This window comes from Procambarus clarkii, chromosome 81 (assembly GCF_040958095.1).
Source record: "Procambarus clarkii isolate CNS0578487 chromosome 81, FALCON_Pclarkii_2.0, whole genome shotgun sequence".
In the NCBI taxonomy this organism is placed as follows: domain Eukaryota; kingdom Metazoa; phylum Arthropoda; class Malacostraca; order Decapoda; family Cambaridae; genus Procambarus; species Procambarus clarkii.
In genome coordinates this window covers 24839492-24859180 of record NC_091230.1, presented here as the reverse complement: position 1 = coordinate 24859180, position 19689 = coordinate 24839492, and the positions used below count along the sequence as shown (strand labels likewise).

General features: G+C 42.2%; 1 protein-coding gene across 2 annotated transcripts in view; it reads right to left on the bottom strand.

The window, feature by feature from the left end:
* LOC138358007 (uncharacterized) overlaps positions 1 to 10426 on the bottom strand; it is a 149507-nt gene extending 139081 nt beyond the window's left edge. For both annotated transcript variants that reach the window (XR_011225205.1, XM_069315444.1), the window contains exon 1: positions 10327 to 10426. Coding sequence is in view for 1 of the 2 variants with exons in the window: in XM_069315444.1 (XP_069171545.1) it covers positions 10327 to 10411 (85 nt within the window). In the remaining variant the exon portion in view is untranslated. The remainder of the gene's footprint in view (positions 1 to 10326) is intronic.
* Positions 10427 to 19689: the final 9263 nt, after the last annotated feature.

Here is a 19689-nt window from a genome sequence, read left to right as displayed (position 1 = left end):
GTGGATAGTCAAGGAGGCATTCTTTTTTGTTGTTGTTGGATAAATCAGGGAGGCATTCTGATGTTGTGGATAGGTCAAGGAAGCATTCTGATGTTGGTGGATAGGTCAGGGAGGCTTTCTGATGTTGGTGGATAGATCGGGGAGGCATTCTGATGTTTGTGGATAGGTCAGGGAGGCATTCTAATATTGGTGGATAGGTCAGGCAGACATTCTGATGTTGGTGGATAAGTCAGGGAGACATTCTGATGTCAGTGGATAGGTCAGGGAGGCTTTCTGATGTTGGTGGATAGATTACAGCGGCATTCTGTTGTTTGGTGAATAGGTCAGGGAGGCATTCTGATGTTGGTGGATAGGTCAGAGGCATTCTGATGTTAGTGGATAAGTTAGGGAGGCCTTCTGATGTTGGTTAGGTCAGAGAGGCATTCTGATGTTGATGGATAGGCCATGGGAGGCATTCTGATGTTGATGGATAGGCCAGGGGAGGCATTCTGATGTTGATGGATAGGCCAGGGGAGGCATTCTGATAATAGTGGATAAGCCAGGGGAGGCATTTTGATGTTGGTGGATAGGCTAGGGGAGGCATTCTGATACTAGTGGATAACCCAGGGGAGGCATTTTGATGTTGGTGGATAGGCTAGGGGAGGCATTCTGATACTAGTGGATAAGCCAGGGGAGGCATTCTGATGTTGGTGGATAGGCCAGAGGAGGCATTTTGATGTTGATGGATAGGCCAGGGGAGGCATTATTAATATTCAAGGACAGGTCAGGGAGGAATTCCTTTGGTTGCCTGGATTAGTACATAACCCATACCTTTGCTGGCAAAAGTGAATTGGCCACTATTTGATGGGCAGGAAGAGTACACATGGGTGTTACTGACTATGTACAGGAGTACAATCTTGCATGGTTGCTTGCTACGCACATGCAACAACATTAATTTCATCAAGCCAACGATTCATTAATTTTTTGTCGGGCTGGGTGAGGCTTCCTACCCCCTGGTGGTAATGGCTAGCTGAAGAAGTTCCTTTTTTGGTTGACTGTTGGCTATATGGGTGAGCAGAGATTTCTCTGTTGCTAGGGAGGTGGCTAGGTGAGCAACTATCTTGGTTTCTGGCCAAGTTAGTGCCTCAGTACTTTCTTTTTCAGGCCAGGTAGGTGAGTCAATATTTTCGCCTCTGGTCACAAGTGACACAATACTTAATTTTTCTGACCAGGTAGGTAAATCAGCAAATTTTTCCCTACTTGGTAGGTGAGCCAATATTTAAATTGTCTTGGTAGGTAGCTGAGTTAATACATTTGCTTCTGGCGGGTGAGGCAATACTTTATTTTTCATGCCAGGTAGGTGAGTCAATATGGTTCTTTCTGGCCAGGTAGGTGAGTTAATACAGTAGTTACTTCTGGCCAGGTGAGTCAATACATTCGTTTCAGACCAGGAAGGTGAGCCAGTGCTTTCTTTTTCTGTCCAGGTACAGGTAGATGAGTCAATACATTAGTTTTTGACCAAACTTAGTGAGTTAATACATTAGTTTCTGGCCAGATAAGAATGTGAAACACACATTCTTTTTTGGCAGGCAGGTGAGTCAATCAGTTTCTTTCCGGCCAAGTAGATGAGTCAATGCACTTGGTTCTGGCCAGGTAGGTGAGTCACTATTGTTGTTGATGGCCCAGGCAGATGAGGCATTTCTGTTGATGATGGCCAGGTAGGAGAGCCATATTTACATGTGTATATATATATATGTTACATATTAACTGTATATATATTTACACACCCAATTCAAAATACATTACAAAATTCATAACTTTGTTATGAATTTTTGTAACTACCTTTGTTGATGACCAGGAAGGTGAGGCACTATTGTTGTTGCTCGTCTGGGAGAACCTTTTGCCTGGTTGACCAGTAGCTTGCCTGGTTGACCAGTAGCTTGCCTGGTTGACCTGTAGCTTGACTGGTTGACCAGTAGCTTGACTGGTTGACCAGTAGCTTGCCTGATTGACCAGTAGCTTGCCTGGTTGACCAGTAGCTTGCCTGGTTGACCAGTAGCTTGACTGGTTGACCAGTAGCTTGCCTGATTGACCAGTAGCTTGCCTGATTGACCAGTAGCTTGCCTGGTTGACCAGTAGCTTGACTGGTTGACCAGTAGCTTGCCTGATTGACCAGTAGCTTGCCTGGTTGACCAGTAGCTTGCCTGATTGACCAGGCAAGCTACTGTCACTTTGGGTAGGTAGGAATGACCTTGTCGAGACATTATTTCGTAGTGAGTAAAACTGAAGCCTCGTTAGTGGTTGGTCAGGTAGGAAAAGAAATATTTATGCTGTTGGCCAAGTGAATTAACGTTGACTTGTATTAGCAAAGTAAGCCAACCTTTTTTTTCTTACGTTCTAGGCAATATCAGCCAATTTTTTTTAGTGCATTGTATTTTTTTTAATAAATGCATTTTGGGGTGGGGGGTGGGGGTTCTGAACACCTGCCATCATTTTAGCTTGTATAGGTGGGCTATACAAGTTTGTATAACGTTCTAATAATTTCACCATGTTTCTTTCGGGTTTTAAGTGGCTTGACGAGCCTATGTGAAGCCTGGTGTGATGTCAACATATTATCCCATAATTTATTATCCATAACTTAAGTCATTGTAGTAGCTTGGTTAATCAACCGATCAATTTGAATTGACCATCTATTATCCCTTAAATTATTCAATTTATTCTTTTGTTATAAGTTATCACTGACCTTTGCATACTTGCTTCTGTTATAAGATACTTGGCGTTACTTAACCCACTCTTCAGTTTAAAAGGTTTTGTTCCATAATGGTTGGTACGGTGGGCCAATTGGCCCCAAGGCCAATTGCTGGGTCTCACCATGACAGGGAACACCAATACGTTGGTGATTACCCACAAATATGTGTTCCATACTGGGAGAGTTATCCAATATGTGTTCCATACTGGGAGAGTTATCCAATGTGTGTTCCATACTGGAAGAGTTATCCAATATGTGTTCCATACTGGGAGAGTTATCCAATGTGTGTTCCATACTGGGAGAGTTATCCAATATGGGTTCCATATTGGGAGAGTTATCCAATATGTGTTCCATATTGGGAGAGTTATCCAATGTGTTCCACACTGGGAGAATTATCCAATATATGTTCCATACTGGGAGAGTTATCCAATATGTGTTCCATACTGGGAGAGTTATCCAATGTGTCCATACTGGGAGAGTTATCCAATATGTGTTCCATATTGGGAGAGTTATCCAATATGTGTTCCATATTGGGAGAGTTATCCAATGTGTTCCACACTGGGAGAGTTATCCAATATATGTTCCATACTGGGAGAGTTATCCAATATGTGTTCCATACTGGGAGAGTTATCCAATATGTGTTCCATACTGGGAGAGTTATCCAATATGTGTTCCATACTGGGAGTTATCCAATATGGGTTCCATACTGGGAGAGTTATCCAATATTTGTGTCATATTGCAATGTTTACATATTGTGAGCAGTATTGGAGCGTTACCTATTTTAGCAACCCTTTCTCCAAAAGGAGAGCACACAAAGCGCCCGAGAGACCTATGTACTGGGGCACTATGTACTACCTATGTACTGGGCACATAGGTAGCGGTCTACATTATGTACTATTGGGCAATTAAAAGCTGAACTGTACGTCGAGGAACCTTTAAAAAAAAAACTTATTTAGGGTTAACCAAGCACATCCTAGGCCTAAGATAGTACATATGTGAACTAAATTAGGCATAGAGTATGCAAGAGGTAGGCCCTAGAATACGCTCGTTAGACCTAGGCCCAAAATTTACGAAAGCCTATCCAATTTCAGGCTAGCTAAACATAGTCGTAAGCCTAAATAATGTAAGATCTTTATTAGGCCTAGTATATGTTATATATATATTATATATATATATATATTTTTTTTTTTGTTTAAATAGGAAATATATATATATATATATATATATATATATATATATATATATATATATATATATATATATATATATATATATATATATACAGTACTATTTAATTTAAGTCAAAGTCGCTTAGTATATTATTATTCTGAAAGTTTCTTTTGTCATATTTTTGCTAGTCGATACAGTGTTTTTGCCATGATGTTAATATTGTTTTTTTTTTAATAATGGCGAGTTGCCTAATATGTTAGTTAATCACTATTTTTACTACCTGGTTGATTCAATATCATCTTCAACATCCTACTTCGGTTATCCCCAATTTTCTGCCAACAACAAAACTGGATTCTTTGATAGCCTAGTTTTTTTTTTACTAACATAACGAATAAGTAGGCAATTATCAAACGAAAGTGCCAATAACATACTGACTAAACTAGTCATAGCCTTACTGATAGGTTCATTGTTATTTTCAAACAAGAGAAATATCTGTGCAACATATATCTAGCTAAGTTGCCGGGTTGACTTCCCCTATCTGAATAGTTGTAAGGCCAACCTTGTTACATGTAGTTCGACGTATTTTAACGGGTAATGCAGACGAGGAGTCACAATAACGTGGCTGAAATATGTTGACCAGACCACACACTAAAAAGTGAAGACGACGACGTTTCGGTCCGTCCTGGACCATTCTCAAGTCGATTGTGCCTTGTTAACTCTTTATTCTGTGGAGTTGCTAATAGAACGTTCTTTCCTAGAGCTGTTTCCAGGAGAGCCTTTAGCACTGGAGGGATACTAGGATATCTTTCATTCCTTAAGTTACTACAGTAGGCCTTCGTACTACCCTAAGGTTACTTAGTTAACGTTTTATGCTGGAGAGTTACTAGGGTACCATTCTACTATACGGATTTACTAGGCTAGTATGCCATCAGAGAATTGTTAGAACAACTTTTTATCCTACAGATTTTCTAAGTCAGCCAACTATTATGAGAATTTGCTAACCTGTGTTCTATCCTGATTAATTGTTAGACTCGCTTGTCTAGAAACATTTGTAAACCAAACTACTTCTAAACTTGCTAAGTAAACCGCCTATTCTGAGGTCTACTTTTTTTTTATCCTCGAGGTGTCGAGTTAACCTATTCTAGATGGTGGGTTAGCATTCTTGCCTTTAAAATTCTTGGTTAATCTCTCACCCTTGGAAAGGAGCTGAATTAACATTTTATCATGGAGATGCTGAATTAATACTGTATTCTTTTCTGGACAAATTCTGGGGTTAACCCTTTATCCTAAGGATGCTGGGTTAGAATTCTTTCGTAGAAAGATGCTGTGCTAACTTCTTAGTCTGTTTAAATAGTGGTCTAATATTTTATCCTGTAGAGATGCCTAGTTAATATTCTATCCTACAGAAATGCTAGGTTAATTTTCTATCCTGGGGAGATGCTGTATTAATCGTCTATCCTTGAGAGATGAATCTTCTTTTTTAAGAGAAGCTGGCCTTATGTTCCCGCCTGGGAAGACAAGAGTTATTTCTATCCTTGGGAGAGGCTGCGGGTTAACCTTACATCCAGCAGAATCTCTAAGCAGAATCTTCTGCCTCAGAGTTGTTGGGCGTTCTTGTTTCTGCCAGGTTGTTTCCTCTTTGTCAGCCACATCTGCAAAAATAGTTGACTGTTACCATATTATCAACAAATAAAATGAAGGAAAAAATCTATTTACTTCACCAATGTATTTGTTTTCCTTTAAATAATAACTAGAAAACATTCCAAGAGTTAAGATCTACAGTAATCAAATGTTTCATTGGTTTAATCTCATGAGACTATAACTAGAAAACATTCCAAGAGTTAAGATCTACAGTAATCAAATGTTTCATTGGTTTAATCTCATGAGACTATGTAAAAATAAATCCAGAAAGCTGCTTATATCTGCAAGTACAGTATTGATCTTCAGCATTAAACATTTATAAGATTTCACAAGAGGCTCTTATCATTAATAATGACAAAACTGTATTCTATTAAAACTAGAAGAATTGGTTTAACTGACACAGATGTTATTTACATGTTGCTATTTACTTTATAATCAGCTTTCTTTGTTATTATTTTAGACTTTAAAACTGCAGTTGTCACTGAAATGTATTTACTTTACATTTTGTTTAAATATTAATATAAAACCTTTAACTTGGTTTTGGCACTGTGCATTATTATCATTACTAAAGCCACCACTAGTATAATAAGAGCCCAGTAAGTATGCTTCAATCTTGAACAATTCACAGATCAAAGTAACTAATTAGTGTAGCATATATACACTGAGAATTAAGAGTAAACCACATATACACTTATATATATATATATATATATATATATATATATATATATATATATATATATATATATATATATATATATATATATATATATATATACCAGAACACAAATGCCATATTTGTTTAAATTGTAATTATTTCTCATTAAATTTTTTGTCTACAGCTGACGTTACTTTGACTTAAAAACCCTATACATATACATATACATATTTAGAGTGATGATATGTAATAGTACATCTATCAATAAGTATGCATCAAATACTTTTTTTTATATCATTTAGAAATACATTTATTCGATACATATATTATGTGCAATAATTGATTAATGATCACTGAAATTCAAGTGTAACTCTTACTATATCTACCACTGTTTGGCATCAAGATATTGATCACTGGACTCGTAAACATATGTAACACTACATCTACATCATATTTCCAGCTTTTGATACGTTGTACAGTACACATCCCTGTGTGTAGGACATTTAAGATTAGTGTAGGCCATTTAAGCCAGGTGTGATGATACCGTACATGTTAGCATACAACTATCATAATTCGTTTAAGTGACTGGTATATTTTCTATTTGTCTAGGCAACGCACCCGGTGTTTTGTACTCATACTTGGAATTGATCACAAAATGGATTACACACTCTTAGCTTTGGACTACATAGGGGTTGGCTTTGTGTGCCTTTACACAACATTTCTAAACATTAAGAGCAGTTTGGGGAAAAGCCTACTTATAAATTTGGTTGTAATTGGATATTATCCTAAATAGTCTAACCTAACCTTCCTTGCTCGTACAAGCCAACGTTTCGTTGAAATACTCTTTGAATTGCCATACATTTAACATTTGCTACACATCAATGTGACGTGCTGCTGAATACATAACTATGTCCTTACTCACTCCTATTGTTTGCTTGCAGTTTGGAGGATAAAAGCCCACGGAACTGGGTGCTGTAATTCAAATGCGAAGAACTTTTGAGGTGAACATTATAGATATTAGTAGTGAGAGACATCAATGCTGCCAGGCCACCGAGTGGAGTTTGACACAAACCTCCCAGTTGCCTTGGCAACACTATCAAGGGCAAGTCCACACACACAACCGTGAAAAAATCACCACTTTGCCTAATACATCTTCACTAAGGGGACATGAGACTAAAGCATGCTAGACAACACACCTTTCGCATGGTTGTAAGTAGCCTGACGAGCCGGTGTGAAGCCAGGTGTGATGATACCGTGATTGGGGTACGGGGCAACTATATATTGGGGAACTGATACAACAAAAGTCTCCACATACCCTCAAGCACCCATGTTGTGTTCCAACTGCTAGGCCAACCAAGGCTCCAGTTGGTTAACCCTGCGGTTGTCTGCCGTGCGTGGCTGGTTGAGTAAGGTAACTAGTGGGTAGCCAGAGGTGGAGACGAGGCCGCCATGTTAGGGGTGAAGGCTGGTCCAGGTTACAAAGACCGAGGCAGCAGCAGAGAAATAGTATCACAGTATCAATGGGGCACTGGGCAGGCCTCCGGGGAATCATCAACTGAAGCAGTACATTACCCGCACACCAACTTATCTTACACTAGTTACTCTATCGCAATCAGAGGATTTTCTAGAATCATTTATGTTTAGGCGAACGCGACTGCCTGCCGGCCCGTCTCCGTGTCCAGGCTGACACAAGAAGCAAACAACGGGAGGTGTTCCACCATCCACAAAACCGGTCTTTCAATCCTCTAATCCTCAGACCACTCCTAAACGGGCACAAAATAACAATATATAAACCATTCAACTGACAACCATAATTTATTACTCCAAAAAAAATGAAAACTAACGTCAAATTAGGCATAATATGCAATATTTTCCCCTAGTGATCCAGCCAGCTTTCTGGTATATCCAAGCCAGCGCTTCGCCTTACATCTACCCGCTTTTATCATCGACATTCTCACTACAAAACTGTGCATAGTTACCTTACCAGGCCAGGGTACTGGGTATGTGTGGGAGGGCACCAGGGCGTGTGTATGCGAGGCAGGGTAGAGAGAGAGAGGGAGAGAGAGAGAGAGGGCAGGGAAGCTCTCCCCTGCGCCCCGGCCGACCTCCCCCGCTGCTGCTGCTACTGGCGGGGTTGCCATCTAGTGAGCACCGCCTCAACTACTCTCCCACCGCCTCCCAACACTCATCATCGTATATATATATACGATGAGTGTTGGGGGCGGTGTATGGGTCGTATATAATAACTCTTTCTCTCACTCCAAGCATCATATATGTGACTCATCCTCTAACTCTAGCTCATCATATATAACTCATCTTCTCACTTTACTCACAGGATAAAACTCATCGTCTCACTACACTCACAGGATATAATTCATACTCTTACTGCATTCATCTTATGTAACTCATCCTCTCGCTTCACTCCTCACACAGTACTGCTACCTACAGTTCTACCATATATATATATATATATATATATATATATATATATATATATATATATATATATATATATATATATATATATATATTTTACAGAAAATATTTTAAAAGATAGTCGTATTTATGCTTAAAGAGTTTAAGATGAAAATTTGGCCATACTCTTCCATAGATCAGGTTCGATATTTAAGATTTTAAGATATAAAAACATGCAAAAATCACTCCGCTTGAAATGCCATAATGAATAACACTTTTAACACATCCGAAAAAAAACTAGTTTGTTCCACTACAAAAAGACGACAAGCCGCCGGCTTCCTGTCCTCGTCGAGGCATCTAGTGTTAGTGGCCCTCGGGTAACTCAGGTAAATTTCATTTCATTGCAGCCTTTATAAAATCTATGCAAGCAATCCCCAGAGGAAGAATACAACTGCATTTGGAGGGAGTTATGGTGACTTAGCCGAGGACATAATACTAGCGAGTGAAATAGACATGATTCCTGTCGGGCTTAAGGGTATATCAACCTCTGGAGGGTATATTAAGGCCGCCACTAATCTTTACTGACCAACCATGTATACTTTAGTCATGAACATAATACAGGATTGAAGTAAACTCTCGGAGGGGTATATATGGACTGAGAAGCGGGGTACCCGTCTTCTCCTTATTCTAAAAGGATTTACCTTACTTTGATTTACCTTATATGTGTGTGTATGTTTTGGGTAGTTTACGATCAGCTACGTTATTATGACCTATTTCGCGTAGTATTTGATATTTGTACATTTCTGTCCGAGTATAGGCAAATTATTTCTTCTGCGTCTTTCTCAATTGTTGTTGACTCGTCTAGTAAAACGTAAAAAAAAAAATTTTCCTTTTACTGAAAATAAAATGAAGCGTAATAATCTACACCCAATCAAGTTAGTACTACCAAAACCTATTATCAAATTTTCACTAAAAAAAGACTCGTTCATCTACCCACCCTCACAATACACAACACTCCCATCCAACACGTACGAGAACATAAATACCTTGGCATGCACTTAGACTCGCCCTCACTTACCTGGACAGCACACATTCAACACCTTAAACAGACGACACAGCCCCGACTCGCCATACTGAAAGCCCTCACTGGCACCACCTGGGGAGCACACCATAAAATCCTGCTCCGTTTCTATACAACCTACATTCGCAGCCAAATAGACTATTGTTGCCAAGCATATGCATCGGCTGCGCCTACTAACCTACAGAGCCTAGAGGTCATCCAAAACAATGCCATGCGACTTATATGTGGCGCAATGCGTTCCACTCCTATCCTCGGACTTTACGGGGAAACGGGCCTCACAAGCCTAGCCACCAGACGAGACATAATGTGTGCCAACTATCTGTCACTCTGTACCACTGCTCACCAGACACACCCATACAGATCAAAAATTAACCCAACAGTTAACCCACATAACCCCCGCTCCCCAACCAATCACTCGCAACCTTTCCTCACACGGGCTACAAATAACCTCAATATAGACCTCTCTCTACTCCAAAACTCGGAAACCCAACTTACTGTTCCCCCTATTCCACCCTGGCTTTATACAACTCCTAATACAGCAATACAACTCGAAGACAACATTCCAAAGTCTGCACCAAACTCAGCCATAGCCTCAGTCTTTCTCTCAACAATGAAAAATTGCTACCCAAATACCACAGCGATTTATACAGATGGATCTCGCATCATCAAGAACAACGTACCCTCGGTCACTAGCGCTGTATGGATACCGGAATACCATCTCAAGCAGGGATGGCGGTTACCAAACCAACTATCTGTTTTCACAGCTGAATTATATGCCTTATATCAAGCTCTCCAAATAATCACAACATTACCAATCGGGACATATACAATCTGCAGTGACTCCAAGAGTGCGATTCAAGCAATTACGTATTCTTCAAAAACGTGCAAGGAGTTTGTTTACCCATGTCTTCAACTTCTTCATGAACATCGATTGAACGGTTATGATACCTCTATCCAATGGGTCCCAGCGCATTGTGGTATTCTCCATAATGAACTAGTAGATCAACTAGCCAAAGCAATGCACAACACACCTCACATTACCCGTCATCCAATTCCCCATGTTGCACGTAAAGGAGCCTTCAAAAATACCATCACCCAAGATTTTGCGACGAAATGGAAAACGTCATGCTCACCTTTGTACTATGGGTCCATTAAAAAGAAATGGGAAACTTGGAAACATGTCAGATATAAAAGCAGAGAAATTGATATAGCGATGACCAGATTAAGGCTGGGACACACCAAACTAGCAGCACAAAGCTCTAAGTACAGAACAGACATCAACGAACTCTGCATCCACTGTCAGGTGCCTGAAACAATCGAACACTATCTCCTACATTGCTTCCGACACTATAGTGCCAGAGTAAATTTCAAACAAGAACTTATCTCACTTAAAATACCCGTTACCATCGAGCATATATTAGGAGGCGGTGACCACTCGTTACAAGAAAAATACCAAATAGTCAAAGCACTGGCTAAATATCTCCAATCGACCAACAAATTGGGTCACATCTGACCCGCGCCACATTTATACCTGGCGCCACCAACAGCTAAACACAGAAAACAACTACCTCGTCGCAACACCAAGGATCAGCTGACGCCATAAACACAACACACCGCCCTACGGTGCGGCAAGTCTCCCTCTAACACACACCTCTGTTTTAATCACCGTTCCTCTGTCTACAGCACAACGCAACAAGCACTTTTGAAACTCTTATCATCTTCAACATAAACGCCTCTACCAACATCTGTACTGGTGCAGTCATCGGGAGGACAAACCCTTCATGCAAACTGCACCTACTATCAAGAAGAAGAAGAAGAATCTACACCCTGATCCTGGTTTAAATGGAATACATTTTATACAATAGATAATAAATTATATGCAATACATAACGGAATCTACAGATACATATTTTAAAAAATTCCATTCTGCTCTCAAGTGCTATATAGTCATACCAGAGCTGACATTTCGACTCTTGGACTTCAGAATTTGATCCGATAATTTTAGGCATTCACTGATTCTTCCAACATGAAACCTGTTGAAATTACCATCATACATCTTCAGTAATTTCAAATAATGAATAGGACAGGTAACCATATCCTACAGATGGTCGCTTCTCCTAGTCAAATAGCGTTAGTCTACACATATTTTCAAATTTGATCCATGACTTGAGGGTTTGAGGCCATTAGGCTTCGGTGATCGTGAATGTAACTAGGCTGTATGAGAGTGTTAAAATATAGCTTTCATTAACCTTATGTCTATATTTGACTTCACTCGGTGATATTAACAGTGACGATGCGGTTATAGACGACAGGTATAGCAGGATGAAGGATATTTATGGTATACCTTCGCATCTTGGTGTATGTGTATACAGAGAGTTGACTCAGATTCTCGACTTTATCCAGAATTAAAGTATACTTGCTGGTTGGTCGGTAGGCACTTCTGGATGCCATTATATGCCTCCAGGGGTTGTTAGGCATTAAGCCCAACACCAAACCAAGTTAGTCAGTGATAACTCGATATACTGACGCAGTGATACAGTAATACACGGAAGCAGTCACAGTGTTATGGATCACAGAAGCATTTATAAACTTACTGTGATGAAGGATTATAAATTGATATCTCAGTGATCCAGCAGCGCACAAATCAGACTCGATGACGCGTAGATTAAGAACATGGTGATGCACAGAATAGACACAGTGACGCACAGATTGAGGACGTGGTGACGCACAGAATAGACGCAGTGACGCACAGATTTCCTCTTCAAACATCACCTCCTCTTTCCCCTTTTCTCCTTCCTATCTTTGTCTTTCTCTAGTATAGTGTGTGTGATGCAGGGCTGGGATAGTCTAGTATAGTGTGTGTGATGTCGGGCTGGGATAGTCTAGTATAGTGTGTGTGATGTCGGGCTGGGATAGTCTAGTATAGTGTGTGTGATGTAGGGCTGGGATAGTCTAGTATAGTGTGTGTAATGTTGGGCTGGGATAGTCTAGTATAGTGTGTGTGATGTCGGGCTGGGATAGTCTAGTATAGTGTGTGATGCAGGGCTGGGATAGTCTAGTATACTGTGTGTGATGTAGGGCTGGGATAGTCTAGTATACTGTGTGTGATGTAGGGCTGGGATAGTCTAGTATAGTGTGTGATGTAGGGCTGGGATAGTCTAGTATAGTGTGTGATGTAGGGCTGGGATAGTCTAGTATAGTGTGTGATGTAGGGCTGGGATAGTCTAGTATAGTGTGTGATGCAGGGCTGGGATAGTCTAGTATAGAGTGTGTGATGGTGGGCTGGGATAGTCTAGTATAGTGTGTGTGATGTAGGGCTGGGATAGTCTAGTATACTGTGTGTGATGCAGGGCTGGGATAGTCTAGTATAGTGTGTGTGATGTTGGGCTGGGATAGTCTAGTATAGTGTGTGTGATGTAGGGCTGGGATAGTCTAGTATAGTGTGTGTGATGTTGGGCTGGGATACTCTAGTACAGTGTGTGTGATGTAGGGCTGGGATAGTCTAGTATACTGTGTGTGATGTAGGGCTGGGATAGTCTAGTATACTGTGTGTGATGTTGGGCTGGGATAGTCTAGTATAGTGTGTGTGATGTAGGGCTGAGATAGTCTAGTATACTGTGTGTGATGTAGGGCTGGGATAGTCTAGTATAGTGTGTGTGATGTTGGGCTGGGATAGTCTAGTATACTGTGTGTCATGCAGGGCTGGGATAGTCTAGTATAGTGTGTGTGATGTAGGACTGGGATAGTCTAGTATAGTGTGTGTGATGTTGGGCTGGGATAGTCTAGTATACTGTGTGTGATGTAGGGCTGGGATAGTCTAGTATAGTGTGTGTGATGTAGGGCTGGGATAGTCTAATATACTGTGTGATGTTGGGCTTGGACAGTCTAGTATCCTGTGAGATGTAGGGCTGGGATAGTCTAGAATAGTGTGTGTGATGTAGGGCTGGGATAGTCTAATATACTGTGTGATGTTGGGCTGGGATAGTCTAGTATAGTGTGTGTGATGTAAGGCTGGGATAGTCTAGTATAGTGTGTGTGATGTAGGGCTGGGATAGTCTAGTATACTGTGTGTGATGTAAGGCTGGGATAGTCTAGTATAGTGTGTGTGATGTAGGGCTGGGATAGTCTAGTATAGTGTGTGATGTAGGGCTGGGATAGTCTAGTATACTGTGTGTGATGTAGGGCTGGGATAGTCTAGTATCCTGTGAGATGTAGGGCTGGGATAGTCTAGTATACTGTGTGTGATGTAGGGCTGGGATAGTCTAGTGTCCTGTGTGTGATGTAGGGCTGGGATAGTCTTGTATCCTCTGTGTGATGTAGGGCTGGGATAGTCTAGTATCCTGTGTGATGCAGGGCTGGGATAGTCTAGTATCCTGTGTGATGCAGGGCTGGGATAGTCTTGTATCCTGTGTGTGATGCAGGGCTGGGATAGTCTAGTATCCTGTGTGATGCAGGGCTGGGATAGTCTAGTATAGTGTGTGTGATGTAGGGCTGGGATAGTCTAGTATACTGTGTGTGATGTAGGGCTGGGATAGTCTAGTATCCTGTGAGATGTAGGGCTGGGATAGTCTAGTATCCTGTGTGTGATGTAGGGCTGGGATAGTCTAGTATCCTGTGTGATGCAGGGCTGGGATAGTCTAGTATCCTGTGTGATGCAGGGCTGGGATAGTCTAGTATACTGTGTGTGATGTTGGGCTGGGATAGTCTAGTATAGTGTGTGTGATGTAGGACTGGGATAGTCTAGTATAGTGTGTGTGATGTAGGGCTGGGATTGTCTAGTATCCTGTGTGATGTAGGGCTGGGATAGTCTAGCATACTGTGTGTGATGGAGGGCTGGGATAGTCTAGTATCCTGTGTGTGATGTAGGGCTGGGATAGACTAGTATCCTGTGTGATGTAGGGCTAGGAGAGTCTTGTCCTCCTGTGTGTGATGTAGGGCTGGGATAGACTAGTATCCTGTGTGTGATGTAGGGCTGGGATAGTCTAGTATCCTGTGTGTGATGCAGGGCTGGGATAGTCTAGTATACTGTGTGTGATGTAGGGCTGGGATAGTCTAGTATACTGTGTGTGATGTAGGACTGGGATAGTCTAGTATACTGTGTGTGATGTTGGGCTGGGATAGTCTAGTATACTGTGTGATGTAGGGCTGGGATAGTCTAGTATACTGTGTGTGATGTAGGACTGGGATAGTCTAGTATACTGTGTGTGATGTTGGGCTGGGATAGTCTAGTATACTGTGTGATGTAGGGCTCGGATAGTCTAGTATACTGTGTGTGATGTTGGGCTGGGATAGTCTAGTATAGTGTGTGTGATGTAGGGCTGGGATAGTCTAGTATACTGTGTGTGATGTAGGGCTGGGATAGTCTAGTATACTGTGTGATGAAGGGCTGGGATAGTCTAGTATACTGTGTGTGATATAGGGCTGGGATAGTCTAGTATACTGTGTGATGTAGGGCTGGGATAGTCTAGTATCCTGTGAGATGTAGGGCTGGGATAATCTAGTATCCTGTGTGATGTAGGGCTGGGATAGTCTAGTATACTGTGTGATGTAGGGCTGGGATAGTCTAGTATCCTGTGAGATGTAGGGCTGGGATAATCTAGTATCCTGTGTGATGTAGGGCTGGGATAGTCTAGTATCCTGTGAGATGTAGGGCTGGGATAATCTAGTATCCTGTGTGATGTAGGGCTGGGATAGTCTAGTATACTGTGTGTGATGTAGGGCTGGGATAGTCTAGTATACTGTGTGTGATGTAGGGCTGGGATAGTCTAGTATCCTGTGAGATGTAGGGCTGGGATAGTCTTGTATCCTGTGTGTGATGTAGGGCTGGGATAGTCTAGTATCCTGTGTGATGCAGGGCTGGGATAGTCTAGTATACTGTGTGTGATGTTGGGCTGGGATAGTCTAGTATAGTGTGTGTGATGTACGGCTGGGATAGTCTAGTATAGTGTGTGTGATGTACGGCTGGGATAGTCTAGTATAGTGTGTGTGATGTACGGCTGGGATAGTCTAGCATAGTGTGTGTGATGTTGGGCTGGGATAGTCTAGTATAGTGTGTGTGATGTTGGGCTGGGATAGTCTAGTATAGTGTGTGTGATGTTGGGCTGGGATAGTCTAGTATAGTGTGTGTGATGTACGGCTGGGATAGTCTAGTATACTGTGTGTGATGTTGGGCTGGGATAGTCTAGTATAGTGTGTGTGATGTTGGGCTGGGATAGTCTAGTATAGTGTGTGTGATGTACGGCTGGGATAGTCTAGTATACTGTGTGTGATGTAGAGCTGGGATAGTCTAGTATAGTGTGTGTGATGCAGGGCTGGGATAGTCTAGTATACTGTGTGTGATGTTGGGCTGGGATAGTCTAGTATAGTGTGTGTGATGTACGGCTGGGATAGTCTAGTATACTGTGTGTGATGTAGAGCTGGGATAGTCTAGTATAGTGTGTGTGATGATGGGCTGGGATAGTCTAGTATACTGTGTGTGATGTAAGGCTGGAATAGTCTAGTATAGTGTGTGTGATGTAGGGCTGGGATAGTCTAGTATCCTGTGAGATGTAGGGCTGGGATAGTCTAGCATACGATATGTGATGTAGGGCTGGGATAGTCTAGTATCCTGTGTGATGTAGGGCTGGGATAGTCTAGTATCCTGTGTGATGTAGGGCTGGGATAGTCTAGCATACTGTGTGTGATGGAGGGCTGGGATAGTCTAATATAGTGTGTGTGATGTAGGGCTGGGATAGTCTAGTATAGTGTATGTAATGCAGGGCTGGGATAGTCTAGTATAGTGTATGTGATGTAGGGCTGGGATAGTCTAGTATACTGTGTGCTATGTAGGGTTGGGATAGTCTAGTATCCTGTGTGTGATGTAGGGCTGGGATAGTCTAGTATCCTGTGTGATGCAGGGCTGGGATAGTCTAGTATCCTGTGTGTGATGTAGGGCTGGGATAGTCTAGTATCCTGTGTGATGCAGGGCTGGGATAGTCTAGTATACTGTGTGTGATGTAGGGCTGGGATAGTCTAGTATACTGTGTGTGATGTAGGACTGGGATAGTCTAGTATACTGTGTGTGATGTTGGGCTGGGATAGTCTAGTATAGTGTATGTGATGCAGGGCTGGGATAGTCTAGTATAGTGTATGTAATGCAGGGCTGGGATAGTCTAGTATAGTGTATGTGATGTAGGGCTGGGATAGTCTAGTATACTGTGTGCTATGTAGGGTTGGGATAGTCTAGTATCCTGTGTGTGATGTAGGGCTGGGATAGTCTAGTATCCTGTGAGATGTAGGGCTGGGATAGTCTAGAATACTGTGTGTGATGTAGGGCTGGGATAGTCTAGCATACTGTGTGTGATGTAGGGCTGGGATAGTCTAGTATACTGTGTGTGATGCAGGGCTGGGATAGTCTAGTATACTGTGTGTGATGTAGGGCTGGGATAGTCTAGTATCCTGTGAGATGTAGGGCTGGGATAGTCTAGAATACTGTGTGTGATGTAGGGCTGGGATAGTCTAGCATACTGTGTGTGATGTAGGGCTGGGATAGTCTAGTATACTGTGTGTGATGTAGAGCTGGGATAGTCTAGTATCCTGTGTGTGATGTAGGGCTGGGATAGTCTAGTATACTGTGTGTGATGTAGGGCTGGGATAGTCTAGTATACTGTGTGTGATGTAGAGCTGGGATAGTCTAGTATCCTGTGTGTGATGTAGGGCTGGGATAGTCTAGTATCCTGTGTGTGATGTAGGGCTGGGATAGTCTAGTATACTGTGTGTGATGTAGGGCTGGGATAGTCTAGTATACTGTGTGTGATGTAGGGCTGGGATAGTCTAGCATACTGTGTGTGATGTAGGGCTGGGATAGTCTAGCATACTGTGTGTGATGCAGGGCTGGGATAGTCTAGTATACTGTGTGTGATGTAGGGCTGGGATAGTCTAGCATACTGTGTGTGATGTAGGGCTGGGATAGTCTAGTATACTGTGTGTGATGCAGGGCTGGGATAGTCTAGTATACTGTGTGTGATGTAGGGCTGGGATAGTCTAGTATCCTGTGAGATGTAGGGCTGGGATAGTCTAGTATACTGTGTGTGATGTTGGGCTGGGATAGTCTAGTATAGTGTGTGTGATGTAGGGCTGGGATAGTCTAGTATACTGTGTGATGTAGGGCTGGGATAGTCTAGTATCCTGTGTGTGATGTAGGGCTGGAATAGTCTAGAATACTGTGTGTGATGTTGGGCTGGGATAGTCTAGTATAGTGTGTGTGATGTAGGGCTGGGATAGTCTAGTATACTGTGTGATGTAGGGCTGGGATAGTCTAGTATACTGTGTGTGATGTTGGGCTGGGATAGTCTAGTATAGTGTGTGTGATGTAGGGCTGGGATAGTCTAGTATAGTGTGTGTGATGTAGGGCTGGGATAGTCTAGTATAGTGTGTGTGATGTAGGGCTGGGATAGTCTAGTATCCTGTGTGATGTAGGGCTGGGATAGTCTAGTATCCTGTGTGATGTTTGGTTAGGATAGTCTAGCATACTGTGTGTGATGTAGGACTGGGATAGTCTAGTATACTGTGTGTGATGTAGGGTTGGGATAGTCTAGAATAGTGTGTGTGATGTAGGGCTGGGATAGTCTAGTATACTGTGTGATGTTGGGCTGGGATAGTCTAGTATCCTGTGTGATGTAGGGCTGGGATAGTCTAGTATACTGTGTGATGTTGGGCTGGGATAGTCTAGTATACTGTGTGATGTTGGGCTGGGATAGTCTAGCATAATGTGTGTGATGCAGGGCTGGGATAGTCTAGTATACTGTGTGATGTTGGGCTGGGATAGTCTAGTATACTGTGTGATGTTGGGCTGGGATAGTCTAGTATCCTGTGTGATGTAGGGCTGGGATAGTCTAGTATTCTGTGTGATGTTTGGCTGGGATAGTCTAGTATACTGTGTGATGTAGGGCTGGGATAGTCTAGTATACTGTGTGTGATGTAGGGCTGGGATAGTCTTGTATAGTGTATGTGATGCAGGGCTGGGATAGTCTAGTATAGTGTATGTGATGTAGGGCTGGGATAGTCTAGTATACTATGTGTTATGTAGGGCTGGGATAGTCTAGTATCCTGTGTGTGATGTAGGGCTGGGATAGTCTAGTATCCTGTGTGTGATGTAGGGCTGGGATAGTCTAGTATACTGTGTGTGATGTTGGGCTGGGATATTCTAGTATAGTGTGTGTGATGTTGGGCTGGGATAGTCTAGTATAGTGTGTGTGATGTAGGGCTGGGATAGTCTAGTATACTGTGTGTGATGTTGGGCTGGGATAGTCTAGTATACTGTGTGTGATGTTGGGCTGGGATAGTCTAGTATAGTGTGTGTGATGTTGGGCTGGGATAGTCTAGTATCCTGTGTGTGATGTAGGGCTGGGATAGTCTAGTATCCTGTGTGTGATGTAGGGCTGGGATAGTCTAGTATACTGTGTGTGATGTTGGGCTGGGATAGTCTAGTATAGTGTGTGTGATGTTGGGCTGGGATAGTCTAGTATAGTGTGTGTGATGTAGGGCTGGGATAGTCTAGTATACTGTGTGTGATGTTGGGCTGGGATAGTCTAGTATAGTGTGTGTGATGTTGGGCTGGGATAGTCTAGTATAGTGTGTGTGATGTAGGGCTGGGATAGTCTAGTATACTGTGTGTGATGTTGGGCTGGGATAGTCTAGTATAGTGTGTGTGATGTAGGGCTGGGATAGTCTAGTATACTGTGTGATGTAGGGCTGGGATAGTCTAGTATTCTGTGTGATGTTGGGCTGGGATAGTCTAGTATACTGTGTGATGTTGGGCTGGGATAGTGTAGTATACTGTTAGATGTTGGGCTGGGATAGTCTAGTATACTGTGTGATGTAGGGCTGGGATAGTCTAGTATACTGTTAGATGTTGGGCTGGGATAGTCTAGTATACTGTGTGATGTTGGGCTGGGATAGTCTAGCATAATGTGTGTGATGCAGGGCTGGGATAGTCTAGTATACTGTGTGATGTTG